At 44.4% G+C, this 15,158-nt stretch overlaps 1 protein-coding gene across 1 annotated transcript in view; it reads left to right on the top strand.

Moving 5' to 3' along the window:
- Positions 1 to 277: 277 nt before the first annotated feature.
- NPTN (neuroplastin) overlaps positions 278 to 15,158 on the top strand; it is a 215,339-nt gene continuing 200,458 nt past the window's right edge. The window contains exons 1-2 of the mRNA XM_030191465.1: positions 278 to 342; positions 614 to 666. Of these exons, the coding sequence (XP_030047325.1) occupies positions 278 to 342; positions 614 to 666 (118 nt within the window). The remainder of the gene's footprint in view (positions 343 to 613; positions 667 to 15,158) is intronic.

Raw genomic sequence — 15,158 nt, forward strand, 5'->3', positions numbered from 1 at the left:
TAAAATGCATTTTGTGATGCTTATCCTAGAAATAGGCAGTGGATTTTCCCAAGTTGTTGGGTTAAGTGATCAATTTTGAGAAGAGCAGACTAACTCCTTCGCAGATGCTGGAGTATATGGGTGTTCTATTCGACACAGCACGGGAGAGGATCTTCCTCACGGATTGCAGGAGGTTGAAGCTGGTTGGACAGATTTGTCTTCTCAGTCAAGGCAGGCCCAGGGTCTGGGACTACATCCACGTTCTGAGGTCATTTACGGTGTTGATTGAAGTGGTACCATGGGCAAGGGCTCATATGCAGCCATTACAGGAATCTCTTCTCATACGCTGTTCTCCGCTGCAGCGTAAGTATGACTTTCATCTTCCTTGGACGCTGGTTGCCAGCTGGATGTGCTGTGGTGTTTGTTGCCAGGAATTTGGCAGTTGGAGCTCCCTTTCCGATAATACAATAAGAGGTGGTGACAACAGATGCCAGCAAGTTGGGTTTGGGAGCTCATTACAAGTTCCATCTGGCACAGGGCATCTGGATGGAACAGGAATCTCAGTGGTCGATAAATTACTTGGAGCTCAGGGCAGTTCAAAATGCCTTATGCGACTTTGCTTCCTTTTTGGCAGGGACCAAGTTTTCTCCAACAATGCAACGGCTGTTGCTTATATCAACAAGCAAGGTGGGACCCTCAGTCATCCGATTGTGGTGGAGGAGGCGGCCTTCCTCATGAGTTGGGCAGAGAAAAGTCTTCTCTGTTTGTCAGCAGCTCACATTGTGAGGTCCTTGAATGTGGAGGCTACACTCCTTGGACCTAAGAGAATGGGAACTATTTCAGGATGCAAACTCCTAGATAATTTTATCCCCTGCTTCTTTAAGGTTGGGATCGAGCCAGCTGTAGAATCCTGGAACTCAAATTCTCTGCCCTACTGTACATCCCCTTTCCCCTCTCTACTCAGCAATTGTAGTTCTACCCTCTCTTTACTTGTGTGTTGTGTACATCGCCTTGTCCTAAATTCTGTCTTTCCCCTGCATTAGATTGTAAGCTCCCTAGATAGTCAGCTCCGTAGGCAGGATATGAAATCACCCTTAGAATTGAAACTTGACTACAGAAGACGTCTCTTATGGCTCACCTGGATATTGTTAGATTCATGCGGGGAACAGGCCACTTGTGACCTCCCTTTTGAACACTGTGTCCAGAGTGGAACCTTAATTTAGTCCTTTTGGCTCTTCAGGAGCCTCATTTTGAGCCACTCTGGAAGGTCTCCTTGAAAGACCTTACGTTAAAGACAGCGTTCTTGGTGGCTGTTGTGTTGGCACATAGGGTTTTGGAGCTTCAGGCTTTCTCGTCAGGATCCCTTTTTTCGCTTTTCAGAGACAGGGGTCTCCCTGCGCACGGTTGCTTCCTTCTAAAAGTGGTATCAGCTTTTCATCTCAACCAGTCTGTGGAACTTCCATCTTTTTGCAGAGAGGACGAAGATGCTTAGTATTCTTCCTTGAAGTTTCTCTATGTGTGTAGAGGACGAAGATGCTTAGTATTCTTCCTTGCAGTTTCTCTATGTCTGTAGAGTCCTCATTAGATATCTGGAAGTCACGAATGAGTTTTGCAAATCTGATAGACTGTGCTTTTTGGTAAACAGAGGCTTGGCCTCATGGCTTCCAAGCCCACAGTTTTTTGATGGCTGAAGCTGATTGTCATGCCAGCTTATTTGCTTGTGGGGTAGCAGGCTCCTGAGACCTTGCAGGATCATGCTACATGGCGTACAGTGGCATTCTGGGTTGGGACCACTTTACTGTCTCTGGCAGATGTTTGCAAGACGGCAACTTGATTGCTGCATACCTTTGCCAAGCATTACAGAGTGGACATTTGCAGTGTTCTCAGAAGCCAGTTTTGGGGCTTCAGTCCTCAGGGCGGTTGCCCCAGCATCCCACCCACTCCAAGGATTGCTTTTGAGCATACCACAGGTTCTAGAATAGTGGGAAGCTACATAATGGAAGGAGAAATTAGGTCTTACCTGATAATTTTCTTTCCATTATCCTTCCCACTATTCCAGAGGCATGCCCAGGGTTTCTGAGATGGTTAGTCAGTGTGAAGTAATGGGTCAAATAAAGACTTTCACCTTGTATGGTGCTTCCTATGTATCTTGTCCAGAGATCAGAGAGGTCCACGCATGTTTGCTTATCTGGTTAGTGTTAGGTTAGCGTGGAGTTTAAGGTTGATGTGTTTATTCTGAATTTCTCCTTACTGCTTGTCTAAATACTGAGGAGCTGTACTGAATGCCAAGAGAGAGATGTCTCAGCTCAGTTTTCAGTTCTCTCTCTCCACCTGCTGGTTGATGGACCCAACTATCTCACAGGTTCTGGAATAAAGCGAAGGACTAAAAGAAGAAAATTCAGGTAAGACCTAATTTCTCCTTTGTAATTGTTTCTCCAGTGTGGGTTTTGTCCACTGAAACCTTCACTTTTATTTATTTATTTTTTCTTAAGCAGGTTCCATAGTATTGAAATTCCCATGAGATGATCTGTTGTTGAATAGTTTCCAAGCTGAAGATGTGATTTTAATTTGTGATCTTAATATTCAGTTGCTGTTTCATAGACTTCAAAAGTGAGCTTGCAAAACTGGGTTAGGACATTTGAGAGACTTCACTACCTGTAGTATCACTTGTATTTTTCTGAAGTTATTTGAAGATTTCTTTTTTAAATTGAACTGTGCAAGTTAATTGCATATACATGAGGTATGATTGGGAGTACTGATTTGTGAGTGCTAAACTCAACATACTTCCCCTCCCTGTAAAGAGTGAAAGCTTGTTTGTTGTAACCACAGAACAGGCTCCTGTGGAAATACCTGCTATACCTGATAGTAATTCACCTCGAGATTGGGTTTTGTTCATTGTAACCACAGAACAGGATCCTGTGGAAATACCTGCTATACCTGATAGTAATTCACCTCGAGATTAGATTTAGAAAGATAAGTAATCAAGTTTCTTTAGTGTCCTAGGGTACATCATCTTGGCTAGTGAGTTGTATTCCTGCCTACCAGCAGATGGTGATAGAGAAACCAACTTTTCTCAGTGACATCGCTGGGATAAGGGCTAGTGTTCTTTGGAAAACTTCGATATTTTCTCTACGTTCAGCAGATAGATAGGTTGTGCATTCTGACCTAGCTCCCAGCTTTGTAGGCCAGGGCTGCACTGCTTGGTTAAGCCTAATGGCCTTGCTCCCAGGTTCCCAGTTCACAGACCAGATCTGGTAGTGGGCGAGCTTGGCTCTGCAGCCTTAAGTCGTCACCCTTGGGTGTTAAGTTGGTGAGGCTTGAGCTTGGACCTCATGGGGCCCTTGCTGCAAGGGGTGTAGGTTCCCATCCCCCTTTTCTGTGTTCCCCGTACCCTTTGTATGTGTCTCACTCCTCTGTACTACTACTACTATTTAGCATTTCTATAGCGCTACAAGGTGTACGCAGCGCTGCACAAACATAGAAGAAAGACAGTCCCTGCTCAAAGAGCTTACAATCTAATAGACAAAAATAAAGTAAGCAAATCAAAATCAATTAATGTGTACAGGAAGGAGGAGAGGAGGGTAGGTGGAGGCAAGTGGTTACGAGTCAAAAGCAATGTTAAAGAGGTGGGCTTTCAGTCTAGATTTAAAGGTGGCCAAGGATGGGGCAAGACGTAGGGGCTCAGGAAGTTTATTCCAGGCGTAGGGTGCAGCGAGACAGAAGGCGCGAAGTCTGGAGTTGGCAGTAGTGGAGAAGGGAACAGATAAGAAGGATTTATCCATGGAGTGGAGTGCACGGGAAGGGGTGTAGGGAAGGACGAGTGTGGAGAGATACTGGGGAGCAGCAGAATGAGTACATTTATAGGTTAGTAGAAGAAATTTGAACAGGATGCAAAAACGGATAGGGAGCCAGTGAAGCGACTTGAGGAGAGGGGTAGTATGAGTAAAGCGACCCTGGCGGAAGACGAGACGGGCAGCAGAGTTTTGAACCGATTGGAGAGGGGAGAGGTGACTAAGTGGGAGGCCAGCAAGAAGCAGATTGCAGTAGTCTAGGCGAGAGGTGACAAGGGTGTGAATGAGGGTTTTGGTAGAGTGCTCGGAAAGAAAGGGGCGGATTTTACAGATGTTGTAAAGAAAGAAACGACAGGTCTTGGCGATCTGCTGGATATGAGCAGAGAAGGAGAGAGAAGAGTCAAAGATGACCCCAAGGTTTCAAGCTGAGGAGACAGGGAGAATGAGAGCGCCATCAACAGAAATAGAAAACGGGGGGAGTGGGGAGGTGGGTTTGGGGGGAAAAATGAGAAGCTCGGTTTTGGTCATGTTTAATTTCAGGTGGCGTTGAGACATCCAGACAGCAATGTCAGACAAGCACGCTGAAACTTTGGTTTGGATGCAAGGTGAGATATCAGGGGTAGAAAGGTAGATTTGGGAGTCATCAGCATAGAGATGGTAGGAAAAGCCATGGGATGAGATTAATGAACCAAGGGACGAAGTGTAGATAGAAAAGAGGAGGGGACCAAGAACAGAACCCTGAGGTACGCCGACAGGCAGAGGGATAGAAGTAGAAGAGGATCCACCAGAGTGAACACTAAAGGTGTGGAGGGAGAGGTAGGAAGAGAACCAGGAAAGGACAGAGCCCTGGAATCCAAGTGAGGACAGGGTATCGAGAAGTATGCTGTGATCAACAGTGTCAAAAGCAGCGGAAAGATCAAGAAGAATGAGGATGGAATATTGACCTCTGGATTTAGCCAGTAATAGGTCATTGGAGACTTTAGTAAGTGCAGTTTCGGTTGAGTGGAGAGGGCGAAAACCAGATTGTAGTGGGTCAAGAATAGCATGTGAGGAGAGAAAATCAAGGCAGCGGTGGTGAACAGCACGCTCAAGTAATTTGGAGAGAAATGGAAGGAGGGAGATGGGTCAGTATTTAGAGGGACAAGTAGGGTCGAGTGAAGGCTTCTTAAGGAAAGGTGTGACCACAGCATGTTTAAAGGCAGCAGGGACAGTCGCAGTGGAAAGTGAGAGGTTGAGAATGTGACAGATAAAAGGAATAAGAGCAGGAGAGATGGCATTAAGAAGGTGGGTGGGAATGGGATCAGAGGAACAGGCTCCCTGCACCTCTTGAAAGATAAAATTGGCTAGTGCAAGGGAAGGACTCCTAAATGAGAGAGAAAGATAATCCCCCCAAAAGGGACAGCTGGTATTAATTGGGGGGGGGGGGGGGGGAGGAGAGAGAGATGGAATCCTGCTGAGTTCTGGGCTGCAGTTGGTTATGGGCGCATAGGACAACCACTAGGTAGGACATACCAGCAGACAGAGGCATAAAGCAACTAAATTAGTCCTGGTGCGGGGATGATACTCAGAGGTGTCTGTTTTCTTCTCTCTCAGCCCCCCCCCCCCCCCCCCAAACCTCTGTTTGCCTCCTTCCCCTAAAAGGGGTGTTTAAATAAATAGATAAGAATTTGCTTCCTCACCTCAAGACAAAAGAAGAACTCTGCAGTGTTTATTCAGAGTGACTAGGCTGGAACATCAGTCTTTCCAGTCAATTCAGCCCTCACACTTAGATAATTTTCAGGACACACTTCTGGATGCAGGCTTTGCTGGAGGGGGATAACTCAGGGGAGTCAAGAGTTCCATTCCCCTCCCCCCCCCCATGCGGGTTTTGTTCTCTTCAGGAAAGCAGGGGCAGAGCTTCAGCATCCAGCTAAAAGTAAAACTGGAGAGCTTCTCCACATTAAGCTATGGCCTGTGTGGTAGGACCTATTTCTTCAAACTTTCCTTTAGCGCCTCACATTAAAAAAAAAAAAAAAAGCGGAGCCAGTGATCATTAGTAAAGCTTGCTGGTTTCTTTATCTTGCTCATTTGTGTGCTCTCTCGCGCTCTCTCTCTCTCTCTCTCTCTCTCTCTCAGAAATGGGAATGTTAATGAAAGCTACATAACTATGTTGGGTGTGACAGAGCCTGCAAGGCTTCAGCTCTCTACTGAATTAATATTTTGGTAAGGGATAAATGCACATCAAAATCTTCTGTCCTCACAGCTAGGGGGCAACTGATGCTTCTTAAAGCCTTTAAAGTCTTGGATTAGGCTTGTGATGTGTGAAAAAAAAATTCTGCAGCCTGAAAATTCCACTTTGAGCCTTTTCTAGCTCTAATCTGTGTCTCTGCATGAAAGGAACTGCAGGTTGCCTTTGGCTATATTTGGAGTGCTGGATCATTCCACTGAATAGAGCAAGAGAAGGAGAGAGCCAGTAAGATTACTTCCTCAGTGAGGAGGAGATGTGAAGAGAGAAGCTAAAACTCGATCTCTGGGTAGCTCTTGAATGATAAGTTCATCGGTAGGAAGATCTGTATTCAGGGATTGTCATAGACAAAAGTGGCCAGTGAGGCAGCCTATATGTGCAGGAACAAATGAGTGTCTTCCAGTCTGAGATCACATTCGACTGTTGCTCAGGTGATGTCTTGGTAGGACTGGAGTCCTCAGCAGTCTTGCTCGACAATATCTGTAGGGTGGAGATTTGATCTTCATTCTTTTGTGAAGCATTGCAGACATTATGCTAGCCAGAGTCCAGCCAAACTTTGGTAGAACTGTCATTCAGGGGACATTGTCTTTCCCCCGCCCATTGAGTTTCTGCTTGAGTATATTCCACTGGTCAGGATGATGCAGCCTAGGATGCTAAGGAAGGTGAAATTTAATCATACCTGTTAACTTTCTTTCTTTTAGTTCAACTTCATCATCCTGAACCCCCCCCCCCCCCCCCCCCCCCGGCAGACTTCAGTTCCCAGGACTCATGGGGATCTCTGTCTTTCTCTCTAATGGTGTTAAAAAAAAGTTCAAATTTAGTCATGGATGTGGTTTAAGGGACCTTTAACTGCTTTGGTAGAGGCATACTGGAGTTTTCCAGAGAGCATCAAACCAGAGTCAGTTTCTTTACCCACTAGTTAGGATAATGCAGCCAGACTACAGGAAAAGAAATTAACAGGTATGACTACATTTCACCTTGAAGTTCAAATCCTTTATACAGTAACACTACAGCAGAGTTTCCCAACTGATGTGCAACAGAGGAAACCAAGGGTGCTACAAAAGTTTGCTGTTCGGAGAAAATAGAGGGACTGGCCACATTCCTGATGTTTCTCTGCTCCCTGTGTTCATCTCTATTCCCTTTGGCTGATGGAAAAGCCAGCAAGCAGCATTGTTCCTGCTTCTTCCTTGGCAGGTGTCTCTCTGAAGTTAAAACTACATAGGACCAATACATCTTGCGAGTCTCTGGGGCCTCTTTAACTCTTATTTCCAGAGGGAGGCTGTCAGAGGAAGAGGCCACAGCTAAGAAGCATGCATGACCCAATTCTTTTGCGGGCCGAAAGGGGGCAAGAAAAGGTTATGCTGGGGGTAGGAGTTGGTGATGATATCAAGGGGTGGAGGGGGTGATGGTGATGCAGGATAGAAGAAAAGGGTGGTGGGCTGTGGGTTGGGGACGGGAGGAAAAGGTAATTGTGTGTCACAACCAAGTGAGCCCAGTATTGGATATGTCCTGACCCCAAAAAGTTGGGAATTACTGCTATAGAACATTGCACAAGGTTGTATTAAAGACACAGATGTGTGAGCATTCAAGTGTAATGAGAAAATTTCTGTTATCTTTGACAGGTAAATTATAGAACATAATTTGCATTCACATAGAGAGAGATCAAAGGTTTTTGAATAATTTTCCATAGATCTTGACTACACTGAAGTCTGGCAGTAGTAGAGTGAGAGATGACTTGAGTAAACAAATTTGCATGAATATGACAGCTGCATTTATTTATTCCTTTTACCAGCAGCAGAGACGTAAAGCAGCATTTCAGCCTGGCTGAGTCAAAATGCTTCAGTCTTTGTTGTTGTCTCCTCCTCTTCAGCTGTGAGCAAATCATCTGGAGGAAATCTTCAAAATTAATATAGAAAATTAAATATTTTCTCTACAGAAATGTTACACACCTTTCATAGTGTTCCAATAGCCAGGAAGCATTTTATCTTGTTCAAAAGGAATACTGGTTTAACACAAGATGTTCAGATAACTTTTTGGTTTACAATTCACTTTGGGTAACTGGGGAAAGGCTAGGGTAAGTGGTATGATTAAAAAAAAAAAAGTCCAGAGGAAGTAGCCAGACACTTCAGAATTTTGCTTTGCGGGGATATTGGATCAAAAAGTATAGCAGATTTACAGTATACATGCACATAGTAGGATGATAAATATTTTAAACAATTTAAACCTCATCGCACCTAGGTTTCAGTGTCTTCCTCCTTGGCTTTTGGTTGAAACAAGGTGAATCACCACTTTGAGGCAATTGCAAGATCCATGTAATCTGTAATCTTTTGAATGTTAAATTTATTGCTCCCCTGCATGATGGTATTTTTTTCGCCGGCCTAAGATTGATTGTGCTATGGCATGATCATTTGTGTTTCTTTTAAGATGAGCATAGCTGGTGTAATGGCTATCCAGGTCCCAGCATATAAGGCATGAAGGAGAAGCCTAATGGATAGAGCAAAAGACTGGGTACCAGGAAAGCAAGTGTTCAAATCCTGCTACCACTCCTTGCAACTTTGAGCCTGTCACTGTACACTCCATTCATGTACAAACTTCAATGATAAGCCCTCTGAGGACAGTAACTCCCCTTGAGCTGCTACTGAAAAGATATGAGCAAAAAAAAAAAAAAGGTATTGCTTATTAACCTCTGTGTGTGTGTGTGTGTGTGTGTTTATTCTAATTTCTTATATATCACCTGCAAGCCTGAAAGCTATTGAAGCATTCAGGTACAGTAGGTATTTTTCTGTCCTTGGATGGCTCACAATCTTAAGGACATCTTGTACAAAGCCATGCTAGTGATTTCCGTGCGGCAAATGGGAAGAAACCCATTCAATTTCTATGGGCTTTGTCGCATTTGCTGCGCCAGAATTGCTAGCGCGGCTTTGTAAAAGGAGCCCTAAATTAGTACCTGAGACAATGAATGGTTACGTGATTTGTCCAAGATCACAAGGAGGTGCACTGGAATGTGTTTTAAAATTATGTTGTGTTTATTTTTCTGTACTTGATTTGCAATTTTGTGAAATTTTAATGTTACCCACTGCAAGGGCCTCTTTTCATAAGTGATTCATAAATTTAAAGCAAATAAGTGCCATCTGGGTGATGGAGTTGCAAGGATTCATCTAAAATCAGCCTGTCGCTTCAGCTAAAGCAAGAGGTACTCTACTAGACTAAACTCAGGTCATATATTTTTTCCCCCCTGCCAGCAGAATCTTAAACATAGCATTTTTTGGAATAGAGGATGTGACGTGGTGCCAGCAGACATTAGCCTGGGCCATGTTGAGAATGCTGATCTTCATGGCTTCCGCTGTCCTTATAAATCTTATGGCTCATATCCATATCAGACACCTTATAAATCTTATGGCTCATATCCATATCAGACGCACCTAGTGGACACTGAAATTCCAGTGGAACCAGTCCACTTAAGTGCTTGTCAGTGTACCAGAGAGGCTAAAGAAATCAATGTATTCATAGTATATTCCTACCTGGCCAAAGGCATGAGGTTCCAAATTCAACTGCACTCAGTTGTAATCATGGATTCCCGGGCTGGGGAGCTCATCCAAATAAACTTCATATTCAGGATCCCTAGTCTCTCTAAGAGAAGAAGCTTCACGTAAACCTTCTAGAGTATTTCTCTTGAAGCATTTTTTAGTTGCCATGGCAACCTGGCACCTGGGTTGTTGAGCTCTGTAGTAACAGTACAAAGCATGTAAATGCATGCAAAACACTTAATTAGTGTGGAAATCGACTAATGCAGCTTATGATATAAGCACTGCCATACTGGGGAAAAGACCAAGGGTCCATCAAGCCCAGCATACTGTATCCGATAGCAGCCAAGCCAGCCTTCAAGAACCCGGCAACCCCCCTCCCCCCCCCCCAAAAAAAAATTATTAATAATAATAATTTGTTTACTAATGTTCAATGGACTTTTCCCTCAGGAATCTGTCCAAACTCCTCAAGTTCCTCAAGCTGTGTATTCCTGGAAAAATAATGCCAGCTAACAGCTGGCATTTTTCTTAGGAGCTTCAAGCCACTCTCCAATGATCTTGGGCCGTTTCTTAAAGAAGCTGAGTGTAGGATGTTCCCCAGCAGACACGGCCCCCTCCCCTTTGGCGCCAAAGTCCTTCTACTCTCCCATAGGCCCCCGCTGGGCCTGCCGTGTCAAACTCTCGGGTCTAATGGGGTCAGTTGTTCCTGCCCCTGCCAATGCCGTGTTCAAAATAGTGCTGGTGACCTCTCTAACAGTAGTCTTGCAGTACTACTGCTAGGAGTAAATCTGTAGCTTGACTCTTATCAGTAGTACCATGAGACTGCCACTACGGGTTGTCAGCACTATTTTGAACTTGTCAGGAACAGGAGTGACTGGGGATCATTCCTGCCTCCTGCGGAGTTGCAGGGTGCTGTGGAGGTTTTCCAATGCATCTGCATATTCCTCCCAGTGTACTGTGGGATTACTCCCTGGTCAACCTCAAACCACTTGAGCCTCAGCTCCTGCTATACCGTGCTCCCTCCAGCCTTTTGCTAGGTGCTGGGGAGGCGGGATAGAAAAGAGCAATATTCAGGAACACCATACAAAATTTGATTTGCAAAAAGCATATTTATGAAACAGATTAATAGTTTTTAATCATACTTATAAACTAAAGCCTAGAGTTGCTCACTAAAGTGTCAGTATGCATGTTAGTCTTAACATGGTTAGGATCTGCAGTAAAATAATCTGCATTTTATATATATATATATATGTATATATATTTGCATAGGAATCTAGTTATGAATGTATAAAAGGGGATATCAAGATGAGGTTGATAATCAGTATGGAGCCCTTTCATCTGTCTTCAAGATTCTATATTTGTTGTTGGAGGGATTTGTTACCAAGGCTTCAAAACTGATAAATATTAAAAATGTGAGTTAATTGTAGTGGGGAAAGAGCGGGATAAAAACACTATACTAATATGTAGTTATAGCTATTGGACTGGGAGTCTCTGAGCCTGGTATTTTTCCATTAACACTATTGGGGGAAAACACTTGATAAATTGTCCCAGTTTTACCTTCATTTACTATGTTACGTGTGAATTAATAAATTCTACTGTTTCAGATGTACAGTGGTGGAAATAAGTATTTGATCCCTTGCTGATTTTGTAAGTTTGCCCACTGACAAAGACATGAGCAGCCCATAATTGAAGGGTAGGTTATTGGTAACAGTGAGAGATAGCACATCACAAATTAAATCCGGAAAATCACATTGTGGAAAGTATATGAATTTATTTGCATTCTGCAGAGGGAAATAAGTATTTAATCCCTCTGGCAAACAAGACCTAATACTTGGTGGCAAAACCCTTGTTGGCAAGCACAGCGGTCAGACGTCTTCTGTAGTTGATGATGAGGTTTGCACACATGTCAGGAGGAATTTTGGTCCACTCCTCTTTGCAGATCATCTCTAAATCATTAAGAGTTCTGGGCTGTCGCTTGGCAACTCGCAGCTTCAGCTCCCTCCATAAGTTTTCAATGGGATTAAGGTCTGGTGACTGGCTAGGCCACTCCATGACCCTAATGTGCTTCTTCCTGAGCCACTCCTTTGTTGCCTTGGCTGTATGTTTTGGGTCATTGTCGTGCTGGAAGACCCAGCCACGACCCATTTTTAAGGCCCTGGCGGAGGGAAGGAGGTTGTCACTCAGAATTGTACGGTACATGGCCCCATCCATTCTCCCATTGATGCGGTGAAGTAGTCCTGTGCCCTTAGCAGAGAAACACCCCCAAAACATAACATTTCCACCTCCATGCTTGACAGTGGGGACGGTGTTCTTTGGGTCATAGGCAGCATTTCTCTTCCTCCAAACACGGCGAGTTGAGTTCATGCCAAAGAGCTCAATTTTTGTCTCATCTGACCACAGCACCTTCTCCCAATCACTCTCGGCATCATCCAGGTGTTCACTGGCAAACTTCAGACGGGCCGTCACATGTGCCTTCCGGAGCAGGGGGACCTTGCGGGCACTGCAGGATTGCAATCCGTTATGTCGTAATGTGTTACCAATGGTTTTCGTGGTGACAGTGGTCCCAGCTGCCTTGAGATCATTGACAAGTTCCCCCCTTGTAGTTGTAGGCTGATTTCTAACCTTCCTCATGATCAAGGATACCCCACGAGGTGAGATTTTGCGTGGAGCCCCAGATCTTTGTCGATTGACAGTCATTTTGTACTTCTTCCATTTTCTTACTATGGCACCAACAGTTGTCTCCTTCTCGCCCAGCGTCTTACTGATGGTTTTGTAGCCCATTCCAGCCTTGTGCAGGTGTATGATCTTGTCCCTGACATCCTTAGACAGCTCCTTGCTCTTGGCCATTTTGTAGAGGTTAGAGTCTGACTGATTCACTGAGTCTGTAGACAGGTGTCTTTCATACAGGTGACCATTGCCGACAGCTGTCTGTCATGCAGGTAACGAGTTGATTTGGAGCATCTACCTGGTCTGTAGGGGCCAGATCTCTTACTGGTTGGTGGGGGATCAAATACTTATTTCCCTCTGCAGAATGCAAATAAATTCATATACTTTCCACAATGTGATTTTCCGGATTTAATTTGTGATGTGCTATCTCTCACTGTTACCAATAACCTACCCTTCAATTATGGGCTGCTCATGTCTTTGTCAGTGGGCAAACTTACAAAATCAGCAAGGGATCAAATACTTATTTCCACCACTGTAGGTAACTGAGAGTAACAATACACAGTGGGAAATACCAGACAGATGAGCAAGTAGTACAAATGTTGCAGCTCTTTATTGTAGAAACTTGAAAAAGGACTCAACACAAGTTGTGTTTTGGCACAACCGCCTTCCTCAGGAGTCGATAAACCATACAGTACTATAGGGATGTGTATAGATGAAGAGTTATATTGATCTGCAAATGGAGAACTGTGTCAAATAGCAAAATAACATATGTTTGGCATTCAATGCTGTGGCCTTAGTGCTATAGTACTGTCTGGTTTATGGACTTCGAAGGAAGGCAGCTGCGCTGAAACACAACTCGTGTTGAGACCTTTTTCAAGTTTCTTCAATAAATAGAGCTGCTACATTTGAACTACTTGCTCATCTGTCTGGTATTTCCCACTGTGTACTTTTTGTGGGCTTCCTTTTGGTTTTCTACTTTTATTACTCTCAGTTAACAGATCAGCAAATATTGTTTATTGCAAAGTTGATATACCACCTTATTTGGCAAGTAGTTCCAGACAGTTTACAAAAAATAACAAATTAATCATTACTAGAAGTGAACACCATACAATAAGATAGAGTTCCTATGCTATCAGACTTTTTAAATCATATTGTATGATAATGAAACTGACCAGTGGAAACTTTCCAAGGTATAGACACACTTTGCTAGCATTAAAACTACTGCATCTCAAAGCAGCTCAAAGCAGGTTAAGCAGCAGTTGGTATTATTGTGACTATTTTTCCCCAGCTTAACAGTGCTGTATTTGACAAATTTGAACATGGCTCACTGTCACCGATTCCTTTCAGAATAGCCTGAAACATGGAAAGAAAACCTATTCTGTTTTAAGTTTCCCAAAAAGCTCAGAACACTTTATTCAGGTAGTATGTAAATGGATTTAAATGCAGTGTGAATTGGTGCATAGTAGCCCTGTATTACCATATTGGCAGAGTCAACGAAACTTGATAACTGACTTTCCTGGATTCTTAAGACATGAAGGGGGTAAGTTTTTATAAAGCATTTTCTGTGTGTAAACCATATTTTACATGCAGATAATGGATATTATAAAAGTACTAGTAAAAAAGTCCCGTTTCGGTAGACAATGAAACGGGCGCTAGCAAGGCAGTCCCCCACTCTCCCTCGCTGTGTCGCTCTGTCCCCTCCGAGAGCCACGCCCCCTCCCTCCCTTCCTTTTGTGTTCCGGCCCCCCCTTCCTTCCTTCCTCCCTCCCTTCCAGTTCCAGGCTCCCTCACTGAGTTCCAGACTCCCCCCTTCTTCAGATTTCAACACCCTCCGCGTTACTGACCCCTGGTCCCCCCTGCCGGGACCCTCTTGCCCTCCCCTTCACATCTGAACCCCCGCCGCCGTTCCCCACTCCCCTTCTCCCCCTCTGTCGTTTCATGACCCCCCTCGTTTTTACCTCCTGCACGCAGGGACGTCATCCGCTTCACACAGCCTCTTCTTTCGCTTCTGTTTCAGCTGTTCCTGTGGTCAGGACCACAGGAACAGCAGAAGCAGAAGCGCCCCTCTCCCCCGTGTCATTCATGACCCCCTGTCGTTTCAGGACCCCCCTCCCCACCTCTCTGTCCCTAAGAGCCGTCTTTTGTTTTAAAGGTTTTACCTCCTGCACGCAGGGACGCTGCACACAGCCTCTTCTTTGGCTCCTGTTTCAGCTGTTCCTGTGGTCGCGGGACCACAGGAACAGCAGAAGCAGAAGCGGCCCTTCATGACCCCCCCTTACCTCCCCGTCGTTTCAGGACCCCCTCCCCACCTCTCTGTCCCTAAGAGCCGTCTGTTGCTTTAAAGGTTTTACCTCCTACACGCAGGGACGCTGCTTGACACAGCCTCTTCTTTGGCTTCTGTTTCAGCTGTTCCTGTGGTCGCGGGACCACAGGAACAGCAGAAACAGAAGCCAAAGAAGAGGCTGTGTGAAGCTGATGACGTCACTGATCTACCGACGGAAGCAGACCACGGAGCCACGGTTCCAGGCACTGTCAAGAACGTTGGAGGTGAGAATTATTATATAGGATGTGGGGACATGCATACAAATGTGTGTATAAACAAGAGCATAGTACTTTTACATGATCTGCCTGTAGGCGTTCCTGGTGTGAGTAGTTCAGACAGAGATGGGGCAGATGTGTGATGTACATGTGTATTTTGAAGCAAGTGTAAATTCGTACAAGGGAATTTGAACACTATTAGGACTAGCTCTGAGAATTTATTTTATAAAGGTTCACAGGTGCCTATATTGCCTTTATGGACATTGCTCATAGGCGCTTTATTCTGGAATCACTCCTTTCCCCCATCCCTACATGAGAATTTTTTTAATATTATTTTTGTTCCACAATGATTTTTTGAACAAGTTCAGTGTTATTTTTCATCATCCGTATAAATTTGTAAAACTCAGGTGCTATTCTGTGGGACTTCATAACTCG

The sequence above is a fragment of the Microcaecilia unicolor genome, chromosome 1 (genome assembly GCF_901765095.1).
Source record: "Microcaecilia unicolor chromosome 1, aMicUni1.1, whole genome shotgun sequence".
NCBI classification, from domain to species: Eukaryota; Metazoa; Chordata; class Amphibia; order Gymnophiona; family Siphonopidae; genus Microcaecilia; species Microcaecilia unicolor.